This window comes from Schistocerca americana, chromosome 10, assembly GCF_021461395.2.
Source record: "Schistocerca americana isolate TAMUIC-IGC-003095 chromosome 10, iqSchAmer2.1, whole genome shotgun sequence".
In the NCBI taxonomy this organism is placed as follows: domain Eukaryota; kingdom Metazoa; phylum Arthropoda; class Insecta; order Orthoptera; family Acrididae; genus Schistocerca; species Schistocerca americana.
In genome coordinates this window covers 103,684,047-103,710,906 of record NC_060128.1, presented here as the reverse complement: position 1 = coordinate 103,710,906, position 26,860 = coordinate 103,684,047, and the positions used below count along the sequence as shown (strand labels likewise).

At 41.1% G+C, this 26,860-nt stretch overlaps 1 protein-coding gene across 6 annotated transcripts in view; it reads left to right on the top strand.

Moving 5' to 3' along the window:
- Window positions 1-26,860, top strand: part of LOC124552514 (lysine-specific demethylase 4C-like) — a 362,897-nt gene that overhangs the window by 324,091 nt on the left and 11,946 nt on the right. For all 6 annotated transcript variants that reach the window (XM_047126804.1, XM_047126805.1, XM_047126806.1 and 3 more), the window contains one exon: window positions 11,622-11,738. In XM_047126804.1, coding sequence (XP_046982760.1) covers window positions 11,622-11,738 — 117 coding nt within the window. The remainder of the gene's footprint in view (window positions 1-11,621; window positions 11,739-26,860) is intronic.

Genomic DNA, 26,860 nt, shown 5'->3' with positions numbered 1-26,860 from the left:
TGCAGCAGATTCAGATGGTATGGGTTCTGAATCAGACACTGAAGCTGACCAAGTTGTGCTGACCAGCCTGTTGTTGCAGCTGGTTGTGTCAAGCAACTCATTGATGACAGTTTTGTACTGGCATTTCATGTGGTTAGAAAGTTGATTTGTGATCATTCGTACAAAGCAATTGGCACGCAATGGTGTCTGCTGTCACAAGTTGGCTTCCTCCTGATCAGATTAGGACATACTAGTGACAGGACTGGAATGAGTGTGTAGTTACTTTAGCAAATGCTCCAACCTCTGGTAAGAATGTAAAGAATGTGATGGGTGAGTGCACGGGTCTGTTAGAGGGACATAGTACTACGGGACAGCTATCAGGAAAGTGGAGCTTAAAAATGGACTGAGACATTTTGTAAGGTGTCTAGATGCCAGGGGTATCATTGATCTTCAGGAGGATCATTCAGTGCTATAACAAAAGGTAGTTGAAGCACTAGCTTGCTGTGTTAACGTCTTCATGGGGCATTTAGAGCTATTCTTTCAATCTACCCGAGTTCCTAAACCCTTTGTTTGGTTCAGATTCATTCAGTACGTCATCATGGTTCAGGACTAATACATCTTATGCTTACTTCTCCAGACCCTCTATACATTCTCTCCAGTCCATTTCGCCTGATTCTCTACAGCTCACACGTGAAGATCGTCCTCCCTGTCCGATAGAAGACCTTCTCATCGAGGACCAACCACCACTAAAATGGTATCTATTTCTGTTCCTTCCGCATACTAGATACTACTTTCCCTTCATATATTGATCTGATAATAAGCTACCACCACATATAAGTCACATCCCTAAATATCGAGGACTGAGCGAGGTGGCACAGTGGTTAGCACACTGGACTCGCATTCGGGAGGACGACGGTTCAATCCCGCATCCAGCCATCCTGATTTAGGTTTTCCGTGATTTCCCTAAATTGCTCCAGGCAAATGCTGGGATGGTTCCTTTGAAAGGGCATGGCCGGCTTCCTTCTCCGTCCTTCCTTAATCCGATGAGACTGATGACCTCGCAGTTTGGTCTCTTCCCCCAAACCACCAAACCTAATATCGAGGAAGAAGCAAAAACAAATGATACAACACATTGATACCTAATGTACTAGCAGGTTGTACTATATTTTGTCTTGTTTACGCTGGTCACTATCAGTACCAGTATTCACTCTGACTCTGACTGTCATCATTTTCTTCATTCTCGTCTCACAGTACATCATCAACACTGCCATTCAGTGCATTTGATATGCAGCACTTCTTCAGCCCCTCGATCATAGGCTGTGATGATATAGAGGACTGTGAAGTGGGACTCCACTCACAGAATGTTGTCTGATGGCTTCTTAATCTTACCAGTCAGTGTGAGGGCATCTGTCATTTATCGGAAGCCAGTCTGAACACATTTGTCGAAGCTTGTCGTCGAAGGGCCCATCTGTGGCCATATCTGCGAGTAGAACCTGTAGTTTTGAAGTCATTCCTCTGGGCATAACAACAGTGTCAGTCTTTTGTGCAGTCTGCTCATCTTTTTCTACAGCAGTTAAATGTCCAGTATGCAAAACTAGCATGACTCTCTTAGCAAGAAGTGGCCCACATCTGCAATTCCAAATAGCAGGTGGGACACGGTGAGCGGCGTTCTGCGGCCATTTACTGATGGTGATGCTACGGTGTACAGGAAGATGTCGAAGCTGAGTGCCTGTTGGAGGATACGAGATGACTTAGACAAAATTTCTAGTTGGTGTGATGAATGGCAGCAGGCTCTAAATGTAGAAAAATGTAAGTTAATGCAAATGAGTAGGAAAGATAATCCTGTAATATTCAAGTACAGTGTTAGTAGCATGCTGCTTGACACAGTTACGTCAATTAAGTGTCTAGCCATAATGTTGAAATGAGCGTGTAAGAATTGTGGTGGAGAAAGTGAATGGTTGACTTTGGTTTATCGAGAGAGTTTTAGGAAATTATGGTTCACCTGCAAATGAGACTGTGTATAGAACACTAGTACAAGCCATTCTCGAGCAGTGCTCAAGTGTTTGGGGTCCCTATCAAGTCGTATTAGAGGAGGACACCAAAGTCTGCTAGATTTGTCACCAGTAGGTTCACTCAATGTGCAAGTATTCAGGAACTCAGATGGGAATCCCTGGAGGGAAGGCAACAGTCTTTTCAACGAATAATATTGAGGAAATTTAGAGACCTGGCATTTGAAGCTGACTACAGAATGATGCCACTTCTGCCAGCATATGTTTTATGTAAAGATCAGAAAGACAAGATACCAGAAATTAGGGCTCTTACAGAGACATAGGAGATTGCTGTCTTTCCCTCGCTCTATTTGCGAGTGGAACAGGAGAGGAAATGACGAATAGTGGTTTAAGGTATGCTCTGCCATGCACCGTTATTAAGAACTATTATTCAACATTTCGTCATTAAGGGGAACTCAGGTGCCCTATATTGACAATGTCAAATTTCGTTATTTGGCTTCCCTTTACTACATACTACAATTTTTTTTCTATACAGCAACAATTTTGTATAATTGTATGTACTTTCACAGAAACATTCTAATTACACTAAACATTGTGTTAAGAAAAGGCAAACTTATGTTTATAGCATTTGTAGACTTAGAGAAAGCTTTTGACAATGTTGACTGGAATACTCTCCTTAAAATGTTGAAGGTAGCAGGAGTAAAATACAGGGAATGAAAGGCTATTTACAATTTGTACAGAAACTAGATGGCAGTTGTCAAGGGGTGTGGAGGGGGAGCAGTGGCTGAGAAGGGAGTGAGACAGGGTTGTAGCCAACTCCCGATGTTATTCAATCTGTACATTCAACAAGCACTAAAGGAAACAAAAGAGAAATTTGGAATAGGAATTCTTGTCCATGGAGAAGAAATAAAAACTTTAAGGTTTGCTGATGACTTTGTAATTCTGGCAGAGTCAGCAAAATACTTGGAAGAGCAGTTAAACAGAGTGGATAGAGTCTTGAAAGGAAGTTATAAGATGAACATCAAAAACAACAAAACAAAAAGAATGGATTGTAGTTGAATCAAATCGGGTGATACTGAGGGAGTTATATTAGGAAGATAGATACTTAAAGTAATGGCTGCAGCATGGAGAATACAAATTGTAGACTGCCAATGACAATGAAACCGTGTCTGAAGAAGAGGAATTTGTTAACATTGAATATAAATTTAAGCGTCTGGAAACTTTTTCTGAGAGTATTTGTATGGAATGCAGCCATGTAGGGAAGTGAAACATGGGTAATATACAGTTCAGACAAGAAGAGATTAGAGGCTTTTTAAATGTGGTGCTACAGTAGAATGCTGAGGCTTAGATGGGCAGATCATGTAACTAATGAGGAGGTACTGTATAGAATTGGGGAGAAAAGAAACTTGTGGCACAACCTGACTAGAAGAAGGGATCACTTGATAGGACATCAAGGGATCACCAATTTAATATTGTAGGGAAGTTTGTGCATGTGTAAGTTGTGTGTGTGTGTGTGTGTGTGTGTGTGTGTGTGTGTGTGTGTGTGTTTTGGGGAGGGGGGGAGGGGTTGCAGTAGTTACTGGGAGATGAAGAGGGTTGCACAGAATAGAGTAGCATGGACAGCTGCATCAATCCAGTCTTGGGACTGAAGACCACAACAACAACATTATGTTTTCATTTTAATTCAGAAGACTCAGTATGCCTGCATTGAAACTTCCTGAAAATTTGAATACTCTATCCAAAGTGATTCATGTGAAACTGAAAATTAAAATTTTCATGAAGAGCTTCAAAAGTTTGAAATGATAAAACTTAATATATGTTTTACTTTTTGCTTTTACTCCCTCAGAAGCTCCCTGCATCATACTCGGTATCATCCTTTTGGTGATTTTCCATGGATCTCATTGTTTTCTCCATTCCAGATTCCTTAGCGGCCATTTCTACTGCATAATATTCTTTATCGATATGAACCTTGCTCATATGTTGAAGTTCTCTGATACTGTTTACTGGGTGGATAATTCACAATGCTATAATACTTTCACCCTATGAGTGCTGTCATCATTAAAAGCAATGACAGTATCACAGCCCTCGCCCCCCTCCTCCTCCATTTGTAGTGTCTTCCTCCCAACAAAAATTTTTTTTGACACGTGACTCCCAATGAGATTTTTGAAAGACTCATTTGGATTCTGAGTCTGCCCATGTGAACTCTTCTTCAATGAACGAGGATGTGCCAGGTCTCTGTAAATGTGCTCTGTGACTTCCATGACTCCTGCCGCGATGGAATGTTCCTGTCTGTATGAAGTGTTTGAGTATCAGAGGTTACTTGCATTGTGGATCTGGTCCGGGATGGCGAAGTTGATGCGATGGTTTGCCATCTGTTGACATTCTGATCATGTTGTCAGTGTTTTTTTCTAATGGCATCCCATAGTATTGTTGTAATTCATCAATAATTTTGCCTGCCAGCCTACCCTTATGGTTTTACCATAAGGAAGTTTCATCTTTCTCAACCTTAGTTTCAACTTTCTCAGCCTGTTACTCATCTTCTTCTGGACATGTTCCACACATTCCAGTTTTATGACAATCTTATCAGCATAAGGCCAAGATGCTACTATGCTGTTGTATACTTTTGAATCCAGATCACCTAAGAACTTAGAATAACAAACACCCATTTTATTTGTGGATCGGCTGAAAATTTCAATAGCTGCAGATGTATCCAATCCACCATTTGTTCCCTCACAATTTCTGTAACTGATAGAGTCTACTTTGTTCAGTGATTTACATTTATAACAATATTTTGTCAGAATCTGAAAAACTAGATTACCTTTCTGGTAGCCATGGTGGTCACGTAGCGACAGAATTCTTACAACTTCTGCATATTACATGGATTCATATTATGAAAAGCTACTATACTGTTTTTGACAATTTTACCAATAGAAACAACATAATTTCACTTTTTAGCAGAGATGGTCAGTCAGAGACAGGCACAACAAAAAGACGGTCAAACGAGCCTCGGCGGCCAGAGACTGTGGTCATGTGTGTGTGAGTTGTGTTTGGAGGAGTGTGTGTGTGTGTGTGTGTGTGTGTGTGTGTGTGTGTGTGTGTGTGTTTTGCCTAACTCAGATGAAGGCCTTTCTGGCTGAAAGCTTACTTGTTTGATTGTATTTTTGTTGTGTCTATCTACAACTCAACATCTTCACTATATGGTGAGTAGCAATCTATCCTTTTTATAATAGTGTCATTATTCCACCTTTTTAATACTTCAACCCATAGCCTTAAACAGATGCAGATAACTTTTTAAAAAATAAAAATTTTAAATAAAAGTAAAAAAAAATCACTACTTGCAAGAATCGAACCAGTGACTTTGCAATTAGCAGACATTTATATTACCACTTAGTTATCAGTGAGTCTATTAAAATATTTGCCGTGGAATAGAGTAGTCTTCAAAACATTTCTATTTGTGTTTTTGAGAATTGTGTTATACTGCTTTAGGAAACTGATGTCTGAGCACTGATCTTCAAATTCTGTAAATATGGGGAACATTGGAGCAAGCCAGCCTGTAAGGTTCCCATTTAAGTCAGATTATTGAAAGTGGCTCCCTCCCCACCCCCATGAAGCATGAAGCATGGGCCAGCCATCATGAGGTGTTTTGCATGGCTCAGTGATACAGATAGCCATACTGTACGTAGGTGCAACCAGAACGGAGGGGTATCTGTTGAGAGGCCAGACAAAGGTGTGGTTCCTGAAGAGGGGCAGCAGTCTTTTCAGCAGTTGCAGGGTCAACGGTCTAGATGATTGACTGATCTTGCCTCGTATCCTCAACCAAAATGGCCTTGCTATGCAGGTACTGATATCTTGAAATCTTTGAAGGTCATTTTATTGACTTATTTTGAGAATTGTGTTGTACTGTTTTAGGAATTTCATGCCGAGGAATGAGTTTCAAATCCTGTAAGTTTGAAGAAAATTGAAAAGTACACCGCTGAAATTCTCTTGACCCTCCACTGTCCGTTGTGGGCATTTGCAGAAATTTTGCCAGTGGTGGAGGGATTCTAAAATTGCCAGTTTGGTATAAATGAGCTGTTTGGTTTCAAGGAATGTCGTGCCATAGGGACTACATTTTATAGGCAACACTAAAACTGTTTTGCATCCTGGAGAACTGATGTTATCCACTTAGTATGTGATAAACAATTGCACTCCACACTGCAGAAGAATTAGGGTAGGTGCCTATGCTTCCTGCTGTTTACAGGTGAAGCAGTTGGAATGTAGCACCATTTACATGTGATATTTCTATCCACTATTGCTGCAGTAACAACATACTCCATCTTTGTGTAAGTTTCTTAATGGTTTCCCTGATGACTGTTGTGTTAGGAATTTTTCACTCAGCATCATCATCTTGAACAGTTTCCAGCCTCTGGCTGGGTCTGTATGGAAGATAGGCCTCTCCCTTGTCTTCTGTCTTGCCACCATCTCTCCATCTTCACCTTGGTCCAGTCTTCTCCTTTCTTCTGGATGCATTCCTCTTCTCCTTTCAGCCATCTGTCTCTTGGTCTTCCTCTTGGTCTCTTTCCTCCCAGTTTCATCTTGTGTATCCTCTTCTCCTCCATTCTCTTAATGTGCCCATACCATCTCAGCCTTGATTTCTCTATCTCCTCCTGTAATGACTCCACCTTCATTAACTCTCTGTTCCTCTCATTTCTTAACCTGTCTATCTTTGTCACTCCAATACTGTATCTCAAGAATTTCATCTCACTAGCTTGTGCTTTGCTTTTCTGTCTTCCTTTCATAACCCAGGTTTCTGATGCATATGTCAGGATCGGGACACAGTATCACTGGTAATATAACCTTTCTACTGATTTGGGGTACATACTTTCTCCATACCAGGCTTCTGACACTCTTCCGAAATGCTTCTGCTTTTCTCCACTGCTCATTTATTTCTCTGTCATTTTTTCCATCTTCCTGCATCGGGCTTCATTTTTTTCACTAATTTCTGAAAAACAGTCTATTTAGAATATGAGCATGGAGCAAACAGTCTGTGATCAAAGCAGGCAAGTATCAGAACTGCAGGATCTCACAGTGATATGAAGCTATAAAATCCCTCCCAGCATTGCAGGCATGTGAAGTACTCAACCACTAGAACAGTTGACAGCCCGATAAGATTTTACGTATCCATTTTGCTGTGAGATCGCATGGTTGACGTACTCATTTATTGTGTCTTAAGACTGTCTTCTCCAAGCTTTCATTCTAAATCCACTGTTTTCATAACCAGCCCAAGAAGATTTTAGTAACATAGGCAGGTAATTTCTGTAAGTCTTATTTGTGCCTCACTAAACTATTTTGACAGTAAAACCAGACAGGGGTAGGAAGTATTTCTACTTATGGAATAGTGCCAAAGATGTCATACAGTGATATTTATGAGCATGCTGCCTATCTGAACCAAATATTCGTTCATTTTCCAAAAAAGAAAGGGTTTGGAGGATAAAGACATAATAGGGGCAAATTAGAAAGCATTCGTGTCTCTAGGTGAAGAGAGATACACCGAGACAGAACAACAAGATTCTACAGGATTTGGAAGTTCACTGTATTGTGGTGTAAATTGTTCCAATATTGTCCTCACATTAAACAGTGACTGTAATCAGGGCTGTATTACATACTGTGTAGATGCTGTGTTTGGGCTCTATCAGAAGAAACTTTGTGATAAGTAGCCCACAAAAACAGAATTACAGAGAAATTTTTGAATTAAAGGTAGTAATACATCATTTAAGACTTCTCATTTAGCCCCATAAACTTTCACTGCACAATTTATAATTTAATGAAGTATTAAAGAAGTGAAAAAAATTAAATCATTAAGGCATTCAACACAGTTTACTGTCGTAACTATTGCCAACTATATTTCTTTTAGAAAGAAAAAAAGAAAAAAACTTGAGACTCATGGCCAAGTAAAACTCAGTGTTTTAGTTTTAATAATAATGTGTTGTAACTACAAGCAAACATGTTTGTTAGGTTAATGCAACATAACAAAACCAAAATTTACTTGTATTAAATCCAAATACAATACTTTCTTGCAATACTTCATTAGTGAATGAGGTCATCTTTGAAACATCTTTCTCCAGCATCTGGAGCTCAAGAACCTGCATCTGTCAACAGGTTTGCTCGAAATGAGGTATCGAAGAAATCAGCTTCAGGGGGAAATCAAAATCACTTCAAACTGTACATATGTGAACATTGGTTGCAAGTGGGCATCAATGTGAATCGGTGGGGGAGATTGAAAATTTGTGCCAGACCAGGATTTTAACCCAGCTTTCCCGCTTACTAGACAGGTGTGCTGATCACCATGCCATTTGGACACAGTGGTCATCACAGATGTACAGACTACTGTAGCACGCCTCCCGTCAGACCAAAATTCTCAGTTTTGTATCCCACCTGGAAGGCAGTGCGTGGGTCTGCTCCTGTAAACTGAAGGGTAGGCCGAATGTAGGAAGTGAGTAGGAGCAGGAAAAGGTGAAATGCTTCGGTACTGCGTTTAACTTTACAGAACATTTAATAGCGAATAGTAGTCAATGACGTACGTAACTTTGCACTGAAGAGCACGTAGGTGCGAAGCTGGATAGGCATCACCGATAACTACTACTAGTAGTTGGAGAAACTATCACTGAAGTAACAAAGTCTGTAATGGCTAGCCCCCTATAAAGTGGAAACTAAGTTGCTTGGTCATCAAATGGTCTGAATACGGAGCGGCGCTCATAGAGCTGCACAGCGCCGGCTAGAGGGCGCTGTTGTCAGTGTCGGTGTCATAGTGCCAACCTAGTAGAGCGCACCTACGTTGTGGCTCGTAGCTATTGATACCACACAGCACAAATGTAGTGCCTCTTGTCTAGTATCCTAATTACTTGCAGCATTTTGTGAATTCCTGTAAGAGTTTGAGCCCGGTATGCATCTGCAGTACAGGGATCGTTGGCCGCCCTTACCTTAATTTTATATATATGGTGTCTGTTCTGTTGGATATGTCCAAAAGAACAGATACCATTTTGGTCCAGCAGCCACTATGAATTAATACACATAGGAATTACAGACATTGGCTGCAAGTGAGCATCCATTTAAATTGATGTGGGAGGTCAACAATTTGTGCTGGACCTGGATCCAAACCCAGGTCTCCTTACTAGGCAGATATGCTGAACACCTTTGTGTCTTAATCCATAGCGGCTGTTGGATCAAAATCGTCTTTGTATTTCAGACATATCTGAAAGAACAGACATCACTTATATATAGTTAGTGTGAGGACACCCAAATGGTAACCACACTTGAACTTGTACAGGAATTGGTAAAAATTGCGAGTAATGAGGAAATCAGCATAGGGCACTATATTAGCTTGTGTGTATAAATCGAAAATTTAGGTCTCACAAGAGGCATGCTAGGGCAGTTGGTCCAGTTGTGATGACCCCTGTATGTGGATAGCACAGCGGTAAGTGCCTCAGCCTAGTAAGCAAGAGACCTTGGTTTAAATCCCACTTTGATACAAATTTTCAATCTCTCCCATTGATGCAAATTGGTGTCCACTCACAGCCAATGTCTGTAATTCTTTTGTGTTTTAAATCACTTGAAACTGAAAAAATCCTGTTAACCACTCTTTTAGGCTCGAAGTGTACGAGTGACTTAGTATCCACAGTTCACATCACCATTTCCTCACACATTTTAGCAGCACATATTAAACGATAGAGCTACACACAGTATGACAGTAAGCTCTGAAGTCTCAGTAAGAAAACTGTGCTCTGAACACTGCCGCTTTGTAGTCGTCTCACTGATTGTCATGGAGCAGCAGTCGTTGTTGGAGAATTGGTTAGTGCACACATGATAACAACCCTTCCACCAGCCTGCCACGGTTGCAGCCTGCCTTAATGTGGAATTGTTTATTGAAGAAGTGAATATGGTGCACATCTCACTAGGAGTATCACTGTAAGATTAAGAAGAGAGCCAAACAATTTCAAGTGTGTGAGAAGTTCGCGAGGGTTTCACTGTTAAACTTTACTTTCGTCTTCTCTTAAATCTATAAACTGTATCACAAACACTCCTTTCTGTAGCTTTGAAATAACTGGTGGGTGAGGCCAAAACCTGCTCTAGTGTTTATTAATGTATTCATAACTGAAATCATCAAATATGGCGCTCTTTCTTCTGCCTATGTCTGTATGGGCCGTCTTCTGATCTGTTGGATTGGTGCATAACTGTGTAGAGTTTTTGTTTTGCATGTTGGTATTCCAGTTGCTGTGGGTTTATTTATCAATTGTCATTTTTATTTGTAGTTCACTGTTGATATTTGAGTGTACATTTTGTCATTTGGAGATAGTGAGTGGAGCTGTGGATGCTAGCAAAAGGAGTGCCAAGTTGAGAAATTGTAACATTTCTGACATATTCTTCTGTTGAGTTCAATAGAAGGATGACAGAAGCAGAGACAGCCAGAAACATTTGCGTCTGTATGGGTGTAATGCACCATCGTTTACAGGGCTACGGATCTCATGGAGAAACAGAATGAGTGGAGTTTCACAAGGTGTCTGTTTGTGGAATCTGTGTTGATTTTTATAGAAGAGTTTTTCATTCTTCAAAAAGTGATGATTCTTGAACATGAAATGTGTTCCACAATCCTACATTAGATAGACATCAATGATACAGGTCTATAATTGTGTGCATCTGTCCTACGGCCCTTCTTGTAAACAGGAATGACCTGCACCCTTTTCCAGTTGCTAGGTACTTTTTGTTGCTCCAGTGATCTACACTAAACTGCTGCCACAAGCAGACATGTTCTTTCACATAATATTTGTACAATCTTCAGGATCTGGTCCTGATGCTTTTCCACTACTAAACAATTCTAGTTGCTTTTCTATTCAACAATCATTTATCTCAATATTTGCCATTTTGACATTTGTACGACGATGCAAAGAACAGACTGTGTTACAATCTTCCACCGCAAAACAAGTTTGGAAGACTGAATTCAGTATTTTGGCCTTTCCTCTGCTATTTTCCATTTCAGTGCGAGCATGGTCTCTGAGTGAATAGATAGATGATTTCAAACTGCTTACTGATTTTACAAAAGACTGAAACCTATTAGAACTGTTACTCAGATTGGTCACAAAAATTTTAGGTTCAAAGTCATTGAACACTTCTCTCATTGTCCTCCTTATGCTCATTTTCACTTTTTTCAGCTTTTGTTTGTCAGTGAGGTTTTGACTTCTCTTGAAACTGAGATGAAACTCTGTTTGTTTATGGAGCAGTTTACTAACAAGGCTATTAAGCCATAGTGGGTCATTGCTATCCTTAAGACCTTGCTCAGACCATATTTGTGTATGGCATATTGAATGATGTTTCTGAATTTTTTCCATTTGTGTTCCTTATCCAATAGGAAAAAAGCTTTAAAATTGATACTGTAGAAACACTGCCATACACTTCACTGTGGTTTGCAGAGTATGGTGAAGTTGTAGATTTTGCTACAGCAGAGAAGAAAAACACTGTGAATGGCATAGGAAAATGCTTGTGCGCTCTCTCTCTCTCTCACTGTTTCTCTTAAAAAAGTACTTGTGTTAATTCCTGCTCATTTGTTTGCACATGAGGGGTTATTTCAGAGGATTACATCTCACCACTTTACTTTTGCAGAGCCGGGACTGCTCACGCCTCGGCACACCTCTTCTCAACTCTGAAGTGGACGTCTGGCTGAATGGTATGAGGTGTTCAGCAACATTTCAGGGTGTGACAATCAAGCAGGAGTTTGACGTGAGTACGGGTGTATGTGGCAGTAACATTATGCATGTTAAGTTGTCTACAGTACTAAATTAAGTTCATTGTGCATTGAAATTAGGGTAACCTGATTCCAACTTCTTTGCGAAGTTTTTCACAGACATTATGGATAAAACTGGACATCATCAGAAATTAAAAAATAATTTGAAAGCATTTCCTATTATATATACCTACAATTCGTATGGATATCAGGATCCTTGAAAATCAAAATAATTCTTAGAACCTGAAAGAAACAATATGTATATAGAGTGTATCAAAAATATTTTTATAGGCTTTTGGAGCAGGTCCCTTGTGCCAAAAAAAGGAAAAACGTTTGTAAAAAAACACATGCTGAAAAATCTTTTGGTTTTGAGTTAGTAATGAAAGTTAATAACTTACGTGATTGGAGCTCATCTGCACATAAATTTGTAATAAATGCTCAAAATGTCCTCCTCTTGCTTCTAATCACACGCACTTGTCAAATTATGGACTATCACACCATTTCAAATACTCCCTGATAGTTTCAAATGGTTTTACAGGTTCCCGTAACATTTTGATGAAGAGTGTATGTATCTAGGTGGTCTGCTCCATAGACCAATTGTTTAAGGTGTCCCCTGAGATAATAATGCAAAGGACTGAGGTCAGGGGAACATGCAGGCTATGGAACTGGTCCTCATTTGCCTCTCTGTCTGTCACACTAGATACCAGTCGGCGAATCTTGAACACTGAGACTGAAATTTGCTGCAGCTCCATCGTGCATAAATGACATATTTCTTCTTCTTCAAGGGGGCACATCTTCTATGAGTCTTTTAGGGTGTTCCGAATAGTGTCCCTGTAGACTCCATTGTAAGATCTGCTGGGAGAATCTTTGGTCCTACCAGTCAGTCACCTACAATTACAGCACAAACATTAATCTTAAACTGATGCCGATGTCTAGCCCATGGGGTAATAAGAGGATTGTGATCGGCCCACATATGTTGGTTGTGGAAATTTATTATTTCATCTCTTCCAAATGTCTCGGTCCGGCACACAGTTTTAATCTGCCAGGAAGTTTCATGTCAGTGCACACTCTGCTGCAGAGTGAAAATCTCATTCTGGAAACATCCCTCAGGCTGTGGCTAAGCCATGTCTGTGCAATATCCTTTCTTTCAGGAGTACTAGTTCTGCAAGGTTCGCAGGAGAGCTTCTGTAAAGTTTGGAAGGTAGGAGATGAGGTACTGAGCACCGCTCTGTAAAGCTGTGGGAATGGGGCGTGAGTCATGCTTGGGTAGCTGAGTTGGTAGAGCACTTGCCTGCAAAGGCAAAGGTCCTGAGTTCGAGTCTCGGTCCGGCACACAGTTTTAAACTGCCAGGAAGTTTCAGTGAGCGGGAAGATTCTTTTGACTGTGTTTGCATATGGACAAAAATATGGAAACACTAAAAACAAAAGACATTACCATCCCCAAAATGGTGTAGAAAAATCATTGACTTTCGAAACGGCTTCCAGTTGTCTCAGAATGTATAAAGATGGGTTCTGTATGGTTTTCAAGGGAATCTTGTACCATTGAGACTGCAAAATACGAGGGTTGTTTGAAATGTCCTCGGATTCACCACAATTTTTATTTTCTTTATTTATTTTTATTTATTTATCTCTTGTTCTGGTGATCCATGTTGTGACACTATCACAGGATATGGAACGTGTCAAGTTTACAAGCTTTTGGCCAGAATTTATGGTAATACATAAAACAAAACAAAAACAGTAAACAGTAACTTAGGTCCCACTACAAAAAATACATTTTAGAGATAGATAGAGATTACAAAACAAAAACAGTAAACAGTAACTTAGGTCCCACTACAAAAAATACGTTTAAGAGATAGATAAAGATTACAAAATAATAAGTTGTCAGTGCTAGCGCAATGAGTTGCTCACGTGATATTCATTGGACTGTTGCCTGTAAACACATGTCATGTCAGTGCTCTTGGAAGAGAGCTGTGGTGGTGATGTGGCTCTGTTGTTGTTCCCACATAGTGGTTTGCAAAGATGGAAAAAATTGAGATTCGAGCAGCGATTAAGTACTCCATAAAGAAAGGTATGAAAGCAAAGGACATTCTTGCAGATTTCCAGAATACACATGGGAACTCTGCTCTTTCATATTCAACTGTTGCCAAGTGGACAAATGAATTTAAATTTGGTGGGGAGAGCTTAGATGATGATCCTCACAGTGGTTGGCCGAGATGTGTCACTACTCCAGAAGTCATTGCAGAAGTGCACAAAATGGTCATGAAGGATCACCAATTGAAAGTGCATGAAATTGCTCATGCTTGGTAGATGTCATCTGATAAGGTATACCACATTCTAACTGAAGAATTAGAAGTGAAAAAATTATCTGCAAGATCGCAAGAATAGACATATTGGAAGAATGTTTAGGAGAAACGAACAAGATTTTTTGCGCCGGTTTGTGACCACGGATGAAACTTGGTTGCACTGCTATACCCCAGAGACAAAACAACAGTCAAAGCAATGGAAACATGCTGATTCTCCACCACCAAAGAAAGCAAAGACAATTCCTTTGGTGGGAAAGGTCATGGCATCAGTGTTGTGGGATGCGAAGGGGATTCTGTTTGTAGATTATCTCCCCACTGGGCAAGCAATTACTGGAGAATGCTAGGCTAACCTCCTGGACAAATTGCAACGAAAGATACATGAAGAAAGAGCAGGTTTAGCAAGGAAGAAAGTCACCTTCCATCAAGACAATCCGCGCCCACGCACGTGTGCCCTCGACATGGCAAAATAACACGAACTTAGGTATGAATTGTTGCCACATCTGCCATTATTCACCTGATATGGCTCCGTTAATACTTCCATCTCTTCCTGAAACTGAAAATTTCTCTTTGTGGATGAAGATTCACTTCAAATGAAGAATTGATAGCTAGAGTTGACAACTATTTTGCAGGCCTGGAGGAAAGTCATTTTCGAAATGGTATCAAGGCTCTGGAACATCAGTGGACCAAGTGCATTAATCTACAAGGGGACTACAATGAAAAATAAAAAAAAGTTTCAGTGATGTAAGTCCTTTTTTTCTATTCCGTTCTGAGAACTTTTAAACCACCCTCGTAGTGGTGACTTCAGGCAATTATGGTGGAGACGGATAGTGATCACACATCCGTCTCTCTAAAGTAGACAACAAAGGCTCAATGATATTGTTATCTGGTAATTGTGACAGTCAGGGAGGATGTGACAATTTGTGAATAGGGGCCCTGTCATCTTGAAACACAGCATCACCATTGGGGAACATGGGATGGACCTGATCAGCGAAACGGTCATACAAATGTAGCAATGATGTGTCTCCCAAAGTAACAATGGTGCCTGTGGAATACTTATCCACCCAAATGACTTTCTTTCATTGTTCCATTACCCAGGTCTTATGGCTCTGGCCACATGCGAAGTCCGTGAGTTCCGTGTAGCGCTCCCTTTTACTCTCTCACAATGTCTAATGACTACTGAGGTTGCTGGTATGGAGTGCCTGGAAGCAGGTGGCAGCACAACGCAACTGATATGAGAAACATATGTTTTTGGGTGTGTCAAGATACTTTTGATCACATAGTGCATTTCGTAACAAGTCAATATTCAAATTGCTGCTCAACTTCTTGTCCACATTTACTACAAGAAATTTAATTGTGTCAGCTTTTTCCATAAGTCAGTTGTTATTTTAAGCTCCACTTATTTGGGATGTTCAGTTTTGATGTGAACCATATGGGTCTTTTCAATGTGCAATTTCAACTCATTTTGCTGAAAACAGTTTTCTACGGTATCAAGTGTGTCGATGACAAAGGTCAGAATTTTTTCTGATCATCACCTTCAATTGAAGTTGATACATTGCCTGCAAACAGAACTGAACTCAACCATTTTTCTTGCAGGCCTACAATGAACACATCCCCTCACTACACAGCTGACAGGAATTTTCGACCCTTGAATCTAGGTAATCAGAAGACTTGTAGAAGGACAGGCTAACATCACATGCTTTTAATTGTTTTTTGAATTGGTAGGGATTTAGTAAAACTGTTGAATGGTAGAAACTTATTTGCATCTGGCTGAAGTGCGGAACATAGACACTTGTAATAGATCAGACTGTTGCACTAGCATTTGGGCGACCTCTTTTCAGATGTTGATCTCACTGCAGTCCTAGGTGTGTGTGCGTGTATGTGTGTGTGTGTGTGTGTGTGTGTGTGTGTGTGTGTGTGTATGTGAGAGAGAGAGAGAGAGGGAGGGAGAGAGAGAGAGAGAGAGAGAGAGAGAGAGAGAGAGAGAGAGAGAAGGGGGAGGAGGCTCTTTAAAACAGCTACCCCTTACTGCTATTGTAAATCTTGGCTAATTCCATATTTTTGAAGTCTTTCCTGCAAAATGAAATCTGGAGCTACACCCTGGGAGACAACTGGCTTTATTTCCATTCCCTGAAAACCAAACTAAGCATTTCACTCCCTTAATGAACATCCAGTACCTCTGCTATGATATTTTGACCTCATGATTAGTCCAAATTTAAATGATTTGCAATCCCAAAAATGTCTAACTTGTATAGTTAGTCAATACTTTGTTACATAGGGAGTTATTGTTGTTTAAATAATGTAGTAATATGTAAAACTACTGAAAAAAAGAGTCCACATTACAGCTACACTTTAAGTGATATAACTATTGAAGATATAATGAAAACAATCAATTTTTGACCATATAATGTAATTGGATAGATAAAAAAAATCTGCTCACCAGATGGTGGCAGAACACACCCATAAAATAAGATTATAAAATAAATAAGCTTTCAAAGCTGGTCTTTCCTTCTCATCCCATCCAGTAAGTCACCCCTGACCCATGGTTCTTCATGAATGTTCCAAATCTACCCATTTTTCTAGACCTCTCCAGTTCTTTTCCTTCACACCACTTCATTTCCCTTCAACCCTTCAGCCAGAAGAACTAGCCACTGTCTCCGACAGCTTGACTAATTATAACCTTCTTTTATGTGCGTGTTCTGCTGCCACTTGGTGAGTAGATATTTTATCAACCCAATTACATTATGCTGAAGATACAAGATTCAATAAAAACATTTCTATAAAAAGAGTAGACTGCTACTCACTATATGGTGTAGATTTTGAGTCAAAGACAGGCACAACAAGAAGACTGCTTAACAAGTGAGCTTCCAGCCAAAAGGCCTTCTTCTGAGCTAGGCAACACACACACACACACACACACACACACACACACACACACACACACACACACACATTCATGCAAACCAACTCACACATGCATGACCACTGCCTCCAGCTACCGAGGCAGACTGCTAGCAGCAGCGCACAATGGGAGACTCAGCCTGGTGGTGGGGGTAAGGAGGAGGCTGGGGCAGAGAGGGGGAGAGTTAACAGGGTAGAGGTGAGGGATTGTCTGGTGAGAGAACTCTGCCAGCTGTCAGATCGTCAACCTAAACCCTGCCACAGTCACCTTATTCCAGAAATTCAGCAGAATCGCCAGTCTCTCCTCAAATCCTTAGGCTCATCCTAGAACCTCTCCCTTGAGTCTCTCTCCTCATCCCTACCACTCCCTGCTTCCTAAAGTCCATAAACCGAACCACCTAGGCACCCCATTGTTGCCAGCTACTGTGCCCCCACTGAAAGAATCTCTGCTCTCATAGACCACCAAGCGGTAATAGCTGAGTGGTCTAAGGCGCTGCAGTCATGGACTGTACGACTGGTCCCGGCAGAGGTTCGAGTCCTCCCTTGGGCCTGGGTGTGTGTGTTTGTCCTTAGGTTAATTTAGCTTAAGTAGCGTGTAAGCTTAGGGACTGATGACCTTAGCAGTTAAGTCCCATAAGATTTCACACACATTTGAACATTTTTTCTCATAGACCAACGTCGTCAAGCTGTTACCCACAACCTACACTCCTTCCCTTATCATGTGGTGCCCTGTTCGTCATTATTGATGACACTCCTCTTTACACCAATGTCCCTAGTGTCCAGGACCTTGCCACTATCAACTGTACCTTTCCCAATGCCTGATGGATTCCAGACGTATAACCTCTGTCATGGTGACCTACAAGCTCAGTCATGGTCACCATGACCAATTGTATCCTTACCCACAATTACACCACGGGCCATTAAAATTGCTACACCACAAAGATGACGTGCTACAGACACAAAATTTAACTGACAGGAAGAAGATGCTGTGATATGCAAATGATTAGCTTTGCAGAGCATTCACACAAGGTTGGCGCCAGTGGTGACACCTACAACGTGCTGACATGAGGAAAGTTTCCAACCAATTTCTCATTCACAAACAGAAGTTGACCGGCGTTACCTGGTGAAACGTTGTTGTGATGCCTCGTGTAAGGAGGAGAAATGCGTACCATCACGTTTCAGCCTTTGATTAAGGTCGGATTGTAGCCTATCATGATTGCGGTTTATTGTATCGCGGCATTGCTGCTTGCATTGGTCAAGATCTAATGACTGTTAGCAGAATATAGAATCAGTGGGTTCAGGAGGGTAATACAGAATGCCGTGCTGGATCCCAACGGTCTCGTATCACTAGCAGTCGAGATGACAGGCATCTTATCCACATGGCTGTAATGGATCGTGCAACCAAGTCTCGATCCCTGAGTCAACAGATGGGAACATTTGCAAGACAACAACCATCTGCACGAACAGTTTGATGATGTTTGCAGCAGCATGGACTATCAGCTCGGAGACCATGGCTGCGGTTACCCTTGATGCTGCATCACAGACAGGAGTGCCTGTGGTGGTGTACTTGATGAAGAACCTGGGTGCACGAATGTCAAAACGTCATTTTTTCAGATGAATCCAGGTTCTGTTTACAGCATCATGATGGTCACATCTGTGTTTGGTGAAATCACGGTGAACGCACATTGGAAGCGTGTATTCGTCATCACCATACTTGCGTATCACCCGGCTTGATGGTATGGGGTGCCATCGGTTACACATCTCGGTCACCTCTTGTTCGCATTGATGGCACTTTGAACAGTGGACATTACATTTCAGATGTGTTACGACCCGTGTTCTACCCTTCATTTGATCCCTGCGAAACCCTACGTTTCAGCAGGATAATGCACGACCACATGTTGCAGATCCTGTATGGGCCTTTCTGGATACAGAAAATGTTCGACTGTTGCCCTGGCCAGCACATTCTCCAGATTTCTCACCAATTAAAAATGCCTGGTCAATGGTGGCCAAGGAACTGGCTTGTCACAATACGCCAGTGACTACTGTTGATGAACTATGGTATCGTGTTGAAGCTGTACGGGCAGCTGTACCTGTACATCCCATCCAAGCTCTGCTTGACTCAATGCCCAGGCGTATCAAGGCCATTATTACGGCCATAGGCGGTTGTTCTGGGTACTGATTTCTCAGGATCTATCCGCCCAAATTGCATGAAAATGTAATCACATGTCACTTCTAATATAATATATTTGTCCAATGAGTACCCGTTTATCATTTGCATTTCTTCTTGGTGTAGCAATTTTAATGGCATCACCTGCAAACAAATTTGTGATACAGTAATGGGCATCCACATGGACCATGTAGAGGAATCTGTCCTAACCATCCATAATCTCAAATCCTTCATCTGGTTCAAATTCATTAACGAAATCTTTGTAATCTGGATTGAAGGTGAGGACACCCTATCCACATTCATCGAAAACCTCAATACCTACTCCCCTATTTGCTTCACCTAGCCCTTCTCAATCCAACGAAGCACCATCCTTGATATGACCTCCATCTCAAAGAGGACTACATCAGTACCTCCATCCATATCAAACCTACCAACCACTGGCAATACCTGCACTTTGATAGCTGCCACCCACTCCGTACCGAAAAGTCCTTTCCGTATAGCCTAGTTGCCTGTGGCCATCGCACCTGTAGTGACGAACGGCCACTCTTAAAAGCGAGGGCCTCACTCGGACTGTAATTATCCTCACATACTTTTACAGAAGCAAATCTCTCATGCGTTGTCCCTCAAATCACACACCACCTCGAAAGTCCCACCATTTGGCCACAGCGCAGCATTCCCGTCACGTCTTTCTACCACCCAGGTCTGGAGCAACTGAATCACTTCTGCACCAGGGTTTTGACTACCTCTCATCATACACTGAAATGAGGAATGTCCTGCCCACTATCCTCCCCATCCCTCCCATAGTGGTATCCTGCAGTCCACCAAACCTACACACTGTCCTTGTCCATCCCTAATCCACACCTGCTCCCTACCCTGTGCCTCATGGCTCATATCCCTGTGATAGTCCTAGACCTGTCCCATACATCCTCCCATCACCAATTACTCCAGTGCAGTCACAAGCATCACCTATCCCATCAAAGGTAGGGTTTCCTGTAAAAGCAGTCACGTTATCTACAAGTTAATGTGCAACCACAGTTCTGCCTTCTTCATGGGAATGACAACTGACAAGCTATCTGTCCACATAAATGGCCACCAACAAACAGTGACTGAGAAATAGTTGGACCATCCGGTTGCTGAGCATGCTGCCCAACATGACATTCTACATTTTAATGACTGCTTCACAGCCTGCACCATCTCGGTCTTTCCTACCAACACCAGCTTTTCTTAATTGTGTGGGTGTGAGCTCTCCCTGCAATATATCCTACTTTTCTGTAACACTCCTGATCTCAGCCATCATTAGTCACCGTCCTCCAGTCACTCACGCCCTTCCCTGTTTCCACTCCAGCATTACACAGCCATCAATTCTACCAATGCACAGACAATCTTTTTACTTCTCTCCTTTTCTGCTCCCCCTCTTTCTAACCTCCTGACTGTATCTAGTCACTCTACCCTCTCCCCACCTCATCCCTGTGTGCTCACATAAGCAGTGCACCCCTGTCCTGCTATCTCTTCCTTCCGTGCCCCTGCTTTTCCCTTACCCCCACCATCTAGATTGCTTCTTCCATTATGCACAGTTGTTCATAGTCTGGCATCAGCAGCCAGAGACAGTGTCATGTGTGCGTGTGTGTGTGTATGCGTGTGTGTGTGTGTGCGTGTGCATGCATCCCTGCATGTGAGTTGTCTACTTCACAAGAAGCCCTTTTGGCCAAAAGTTCACTTGTTTAACAGTCTTTTTGTTGTACCTCCCTGCAATTCAACATCCCCACTATATGGTGAGTACCAGTCAATCATTTTCATAATATAGTCACATGAGCTGAACTATAGTTTTCATTTCTAGAAGATGTGAGTTGATACAGATTTCTTTCCTCTAAAGACTGGCAAAGAGAGCTGTATCAGGTCTCAGTTTTTGCTACACTACTGGCCATTAAAATTGCTACACCACAAAGATGAAGTGCTGCAGACACGAAATTTGACTGACAGGAAGAAGATGCTGTGATATGCAAATGATTAGCTTTTCAGAGCATCCACACAAGGGTAGAGCCAGTGGCAACACCTAGAACGTGCTGACATGAGGAAAGTTTCTAACTGATTTCTCATACACAAACAGCAGTTGACCGCCATTGCCTGGTGAAACGTTATTGTGATGCCTCGTGCAAGGAGGAGAAATGCATACCATCACGTTTCTGGCTTTGATAAAGGTCGGATTCTAGCCTATCGCTATTGCGGATTATCGTATCGTGGCATCGTTGCTCGCGTTGTTCGAGATCCAATGACTGTTAGCAGAATATGGAATTGGTGGGTTCAGGAGGGTAATACGGAATGCCGTGCTGGATCCCAACGGCCTCGTATCACTCGCAGTCGAGATGACAGCCATCTTATCTGCATGGCTGTAATGGATCGTGCAGCCATGTCTTGATCCCCGAGTCAACAGATGGGGACGTTTGCAAGACAACAACCATCTGCACAAACAGTTTGACGACGTTTGCAGCAGCATGGACTATCAGCTTGGTGACCATGGCTGCAGCTACCTTTGACACTGCATCACAGATAGGAGCACCTGCGATGGTGTACCCAACGACGAACCTGGGTGCACGAATGGTAAAACGTCATTTTTTCGGATGAATCCAGGTTCTGTTTGCAGCATCATGATGGTTGCATCCATGTTTGGCGACATCGCAGTGAACGCACATTGGAAGCGTGTATTCGTCATCACCATACTGGCGTATGATCCGGCATGATGGAATGGGGTGACATTGGTTACACGTCTCGGTCACCTCTTGTTCGCATTGACGGCACTTTGAACAGTGGACGTTACATTTCAGATGTGTTACGACCCGTGGCTCTACCCTTCATTCGATCCCTGCGAAACCCTACATTTCAGCAGGATAATGCTCGACCGCATGTTGCAGGTCCTGTATGGACCTTTCTGGGTACAGAAAATCTTCGAATGCTGCCTTGGCCAGCACATTCTCTAGATCTGTCACCAATTGAAAATGTCTGGTCAATGGTGGCTGAGCAACTGGCTCGTCACAATACGCCAGTCACTACTCTTGGTGAACCGTGGTATTGTGTTGAAGCTGCATGGGCAGCTGTACCTGTACACGCCATCCAAGCTCAAGCCCAGGCATATCAAGGCCGTTATTATGGCCAGAGGTGGTTTTCTGGGTACTGATTTCTCAGGATCTATGCACCCAAATTGCGTGAAAATGTAATCACATGTCAGTTCTAGTATAATATATTGTCCAATGAATACCTGTTTATCATCTGTATTTCATCTTGGTGTAGCAATTTTAATGGCCGGAAGTGTATATGACCATTTGACAAATTGCTAGGAAGGAAGAAAAGTTACTGTTTAATATTTTTCCAAGAATTTTATTATTGTAAATGGAACACAAACTCATAGAACCAGGACAAGATAAAAAGTAGGCTGCGTCCTGTTCCTAGGATCCATGGTGGGTGGCATTTGCCTTAACCAATTTAGGGAAACTGTCAAAAACCCTAATTTGAGGCAGCCTGACTTGCCTCTTAGATGTGAGTGCACTCTGCTACACACTGCAGGGCCTCGCTTTATGCAGGTCATTAGGAGGTGCTATCCTAGTCATGTACAGAAAATAAAAAGAGACTTGAAATAGCTCTGCAACAGCTGTAATTTATTTACTTCTGAATTTCTGGTCCAAATATTGGTATTGTGGAAGAGTTTACAAAATTTAAGGGCCAGTTAAACGAAAATGAGGCAGATGAGAGAAAAGTAAGTAAACTTGTTATTATTTCAAATTTAACTGTTAATACATTTATCCAACTGTGAGATGAAACTGTAAATGCCTTCACAGAAATATGTTTGCAGTTGCTTCGTATCTACCTAGGCATGCATCTCTCTGTTAAAGGCAAATAGACAGCCACAAATGTCTTTATTTGGGACTCCAAAAATATGGAAATCATATCGGGAGACATGGGGATTTTGTGGAGGATGTTTAAGGGATTCCCAGTGATATTTCTGAAACACAGTTGAAACTGCCTTGGAAAACATGGGTGGGCATTGTTCTGCAACAGAATTGCTGTCCGCCAACTTGACAGTGTGTTTCAGTTTTTGCAAACTGTCATGTACCACTGTGTGTTAACTGTGGTGCTATGTTCCAGAAAGTCAATGAGGAACAGATCAAAGAAAAAGATCGTTATGACTTTCTTTGAATGGCATTCAGATCTTTGTAATTTTTCAGTGGAAGTGAACCTGTATGCTTCACTCTTGGTTCTGATGCTTATTCTCTGACTCAAAATTGTGATACTGTCTTTCATCTCCCATAACAATATGAGAGAAGAAGCAATATTCTTCATTGTGATGTCATTCCAGGTGCAGCAGTGTTTCACCAACTACAACATGGTCGCGTATAGAAACAGTGATCCAATACTGTCAAATGTTTTTTATTTCAGTCTTTGATCACAATATGAATTCTTTAGATGATGACCGGTTTCAGTCCGTAATGACCATCCTCAGATCTATAATATACAAATATATACACCTAGTGAGCAGTGTGTCTTTCAACATAATACGTATCACAATACACTATCATAGAACCAGGGAGATGTACAGAAAATATGGTAAAATGTACCTTTTTTACACCAAGTCCTAAAGGGATTAGGCCATAATGGCATCGTCAAAACATATAAATGTAATCAGCATAGCATCGTCATAAAGATCTAAAATAAGGTGTAGAATAGGCCACATTGTCCACACAGTCATTATTGCAACTGGCTACTGAAGTACAGTAGCTAACAGAAATCTGTTTCCCTACATCATTATAAGGAGAAAGAAAACTGGTGTTCTACAGATTGGAGCATGGAATGTCAGATCCCTTAATCGGGCAGGTAGATTAGAAAATTTAAAAAGGAAAGTGGAAGGATGTAGGTTGCAGTAGGTACTGGGAGATGAAGAAGCTTGCACGGGATAGAGTAGCCTGGAGAGCTGAACCAGTCTCTGGAATGAAGACCACAACAACAACAACATCATCCCTAGATGTTGCTACAGTCAGCTTAGATGTAGTCATCATTTACACAAAAAACATAATCTGATAAAAACACATTATGTAAAATATATGTAGCAGACTTTTAAAATTAATAACTGTCGTAGAAACTAAATTGTGATACATTAAAAGGCGAATACAGTTACCGTATAGAATTATTAAAAGAAATGTATGAATAGAATAGGACTGATCCTTTTTATGATGAATTTACGGTCAACAATTAATATACGTATTATATTGCCTGTAGCAAAAAATCATGAGCCCACTAGGGTGCTCAATGGACAAAGCGATTTTGTGCCCAATACCTAATTTGCTTTTTTTGATAACATACTACAATAACCAAATAATGCCTCACGTATTTATACCTAGCCTTACTTGATGACTTATGTTGAGAACAGTAGGCATTTACCTTACTTCCATTCATTAATTGCACTAATCCTGTAACTGATAATGTCCTACCTACTCATCAAATGTATAACCAGACTATATAATTCTGTTTATTGACTGTTAATATGTTGTTGAAAAGTTTACATTGTATGTAAAGCCCTCTAGTGGTTAAGTTCTTAAGATCTGTGCACGCCTACATAACATCAGATCATTGATCTGTCCTTTTTCAGCTGTCATATAGACATTTTATCTTTCATAGGCAATTTATAGGTTGCTACAGGCAATGTAATACGCATATTAATTGTTGACCGTAAATTCACCATAAAAAGGATCGGTCCTATTCTATTCATACATTTCTTTTAATAATTTTGTACGGGTAACTATATCCGCCTTTTAATGTATCACAATTTAGGTTCTGTGATAGTTATCAATTTTAAAAGTCTACTACACGTATTTTACACAATGTGTTTTTATCAGATTATGTTTTTTGCGTAAATGATGACTACATCTAAGCTGACTGTTGTGACATCTAGGGATGATGTTGTTGTTGTTGTGGTCTTCATTCCAGAGACTGGTTCAGCTCTCCATGCTACTCTATCCCGTGCAAGCTTCTTCATCTCCCAGTACCTACTGCAACCTACATCCTTCCACTTCCCTTTTTAAATTTTCCAATCTACCTGCCCGATTAAGGGATTTGACATTCCACGCTCCAATCAGTAGAACGCCAGTTTTCATTCTCCTTATAATGATGCAGGGAAACAAATTTCTGTTAGCTACTGTACTTCACTAGCCAGTTGCAATAATGGCTGTTGGGATGATGCGGCCTATTCTACACCTTATTTTAGATCTTTATGACAATGCTATGCTGATTATATTTATATGTTTTGACGATGCCATTATGGCCTAATCACTTTAGGACATGGTGTAAAAAAGGTACGTTTTACCATATTTTCTGTACATCTCCCTGGTTGTATGATAGTGTTTTGTGATACGTATTGCTGTATTATGTTGAAAGACACACTGCTCACTAGGTGTACATATTTGTATATTATAGATCTGAGCATGGGCGTACCCAGCAAGGGGCGGGGGAGGGGGGGGGGGGGGTCAGCAGCAGAAGATATTCGTGGTTTTTCACTAGTTTACTGTTTTATTTAATAAGAAATGCTGCATGTTTTCTCGGATTGTACAAGTGCATCCTTGTATTTAAAATGTTTAGTAAAAGCAGTTTTTCACTGGTTTACTGTTTTATTTAATAAGAAGTGCTGTATGTTGTCTCGAGTCCTTTTTCCTGAGACTAGTATGACCTGCCCCCCCCCCCCTCCCCCCCCCCCCCCCCCCCCCCCCCCCCAGTTCAGATCCTGGGTGCACCCTTGGATCTGAGGATGGTCATTAGGACTGAAACCGGTCATCGTATTAAGAATTCATATTGTGATCAAAGACTGAAATAAAAAACATTTATAGCAGTGTTGTTGACACTCTGTTCAACTTCCGCTCCTCTGGCAGCCTGTGAGGAACTGACAGCGCACAACCTTTCCAGAACTTTTGTCATGATGATATGAGCGGTACTGTGACTGATCCCCCTGTCATTATTGATCATATCTGGCAGCAGCATCATCCACCGCAGCAGCATCATGTCGTGTAGTGATACCTCGCCTTTTCTTTGAGACCCGCAGTATTTTTCTCTCATTCCTGGCTTTCCTTTGTTTGTCAGCTTGTCTCAGTAGTAGACACAGTTTACGGTAATTTTTGTAATTTGTAATTTACTTGCGTGAAACATGTAATTACATGCATAGCAATTGGTAGTACAATACAACAGTATACAATCTAATTTTACTTTATAATAGGAACTTAAGAATGTAGTCCAAATCATTTGACATAATAATACTTTAGATTTTAGTTTCTACAGCAGGCTATAGAAACACGCCTCAATGAGCCGTGATGTTAGATGTATATTTGAATGTCTCTCCAGTTATTACTTCAGTTCATTTGGCAGTGCAGTGAAGTATTTTGCTTCATTAGTATATGGACTGTTTGCAGTTTTTTTCAGTCTTCTGTGTATCATATGGTAATTTTGTACTTGTCTGGTATTGTGATTGTGAATTTCTGTATTACGACAGGTATATTTCTTATCTTCTATGGTTAATACTATTGTTTCAGACATATACATTGAATAGATAGTCCGAATTTTAAATTGTATAAACAACTCCTTACATGATGTTTTAGCCTCTTTCTTTGCCTAATATTCTAAAGGCTCTTTTCTGGAGTTTAAATACACGGTCTACATGAGTTTTGGAAGCCCCGCCCCACAGTGCAAGACCATATGCTAGAAATGGATGTATTAAACC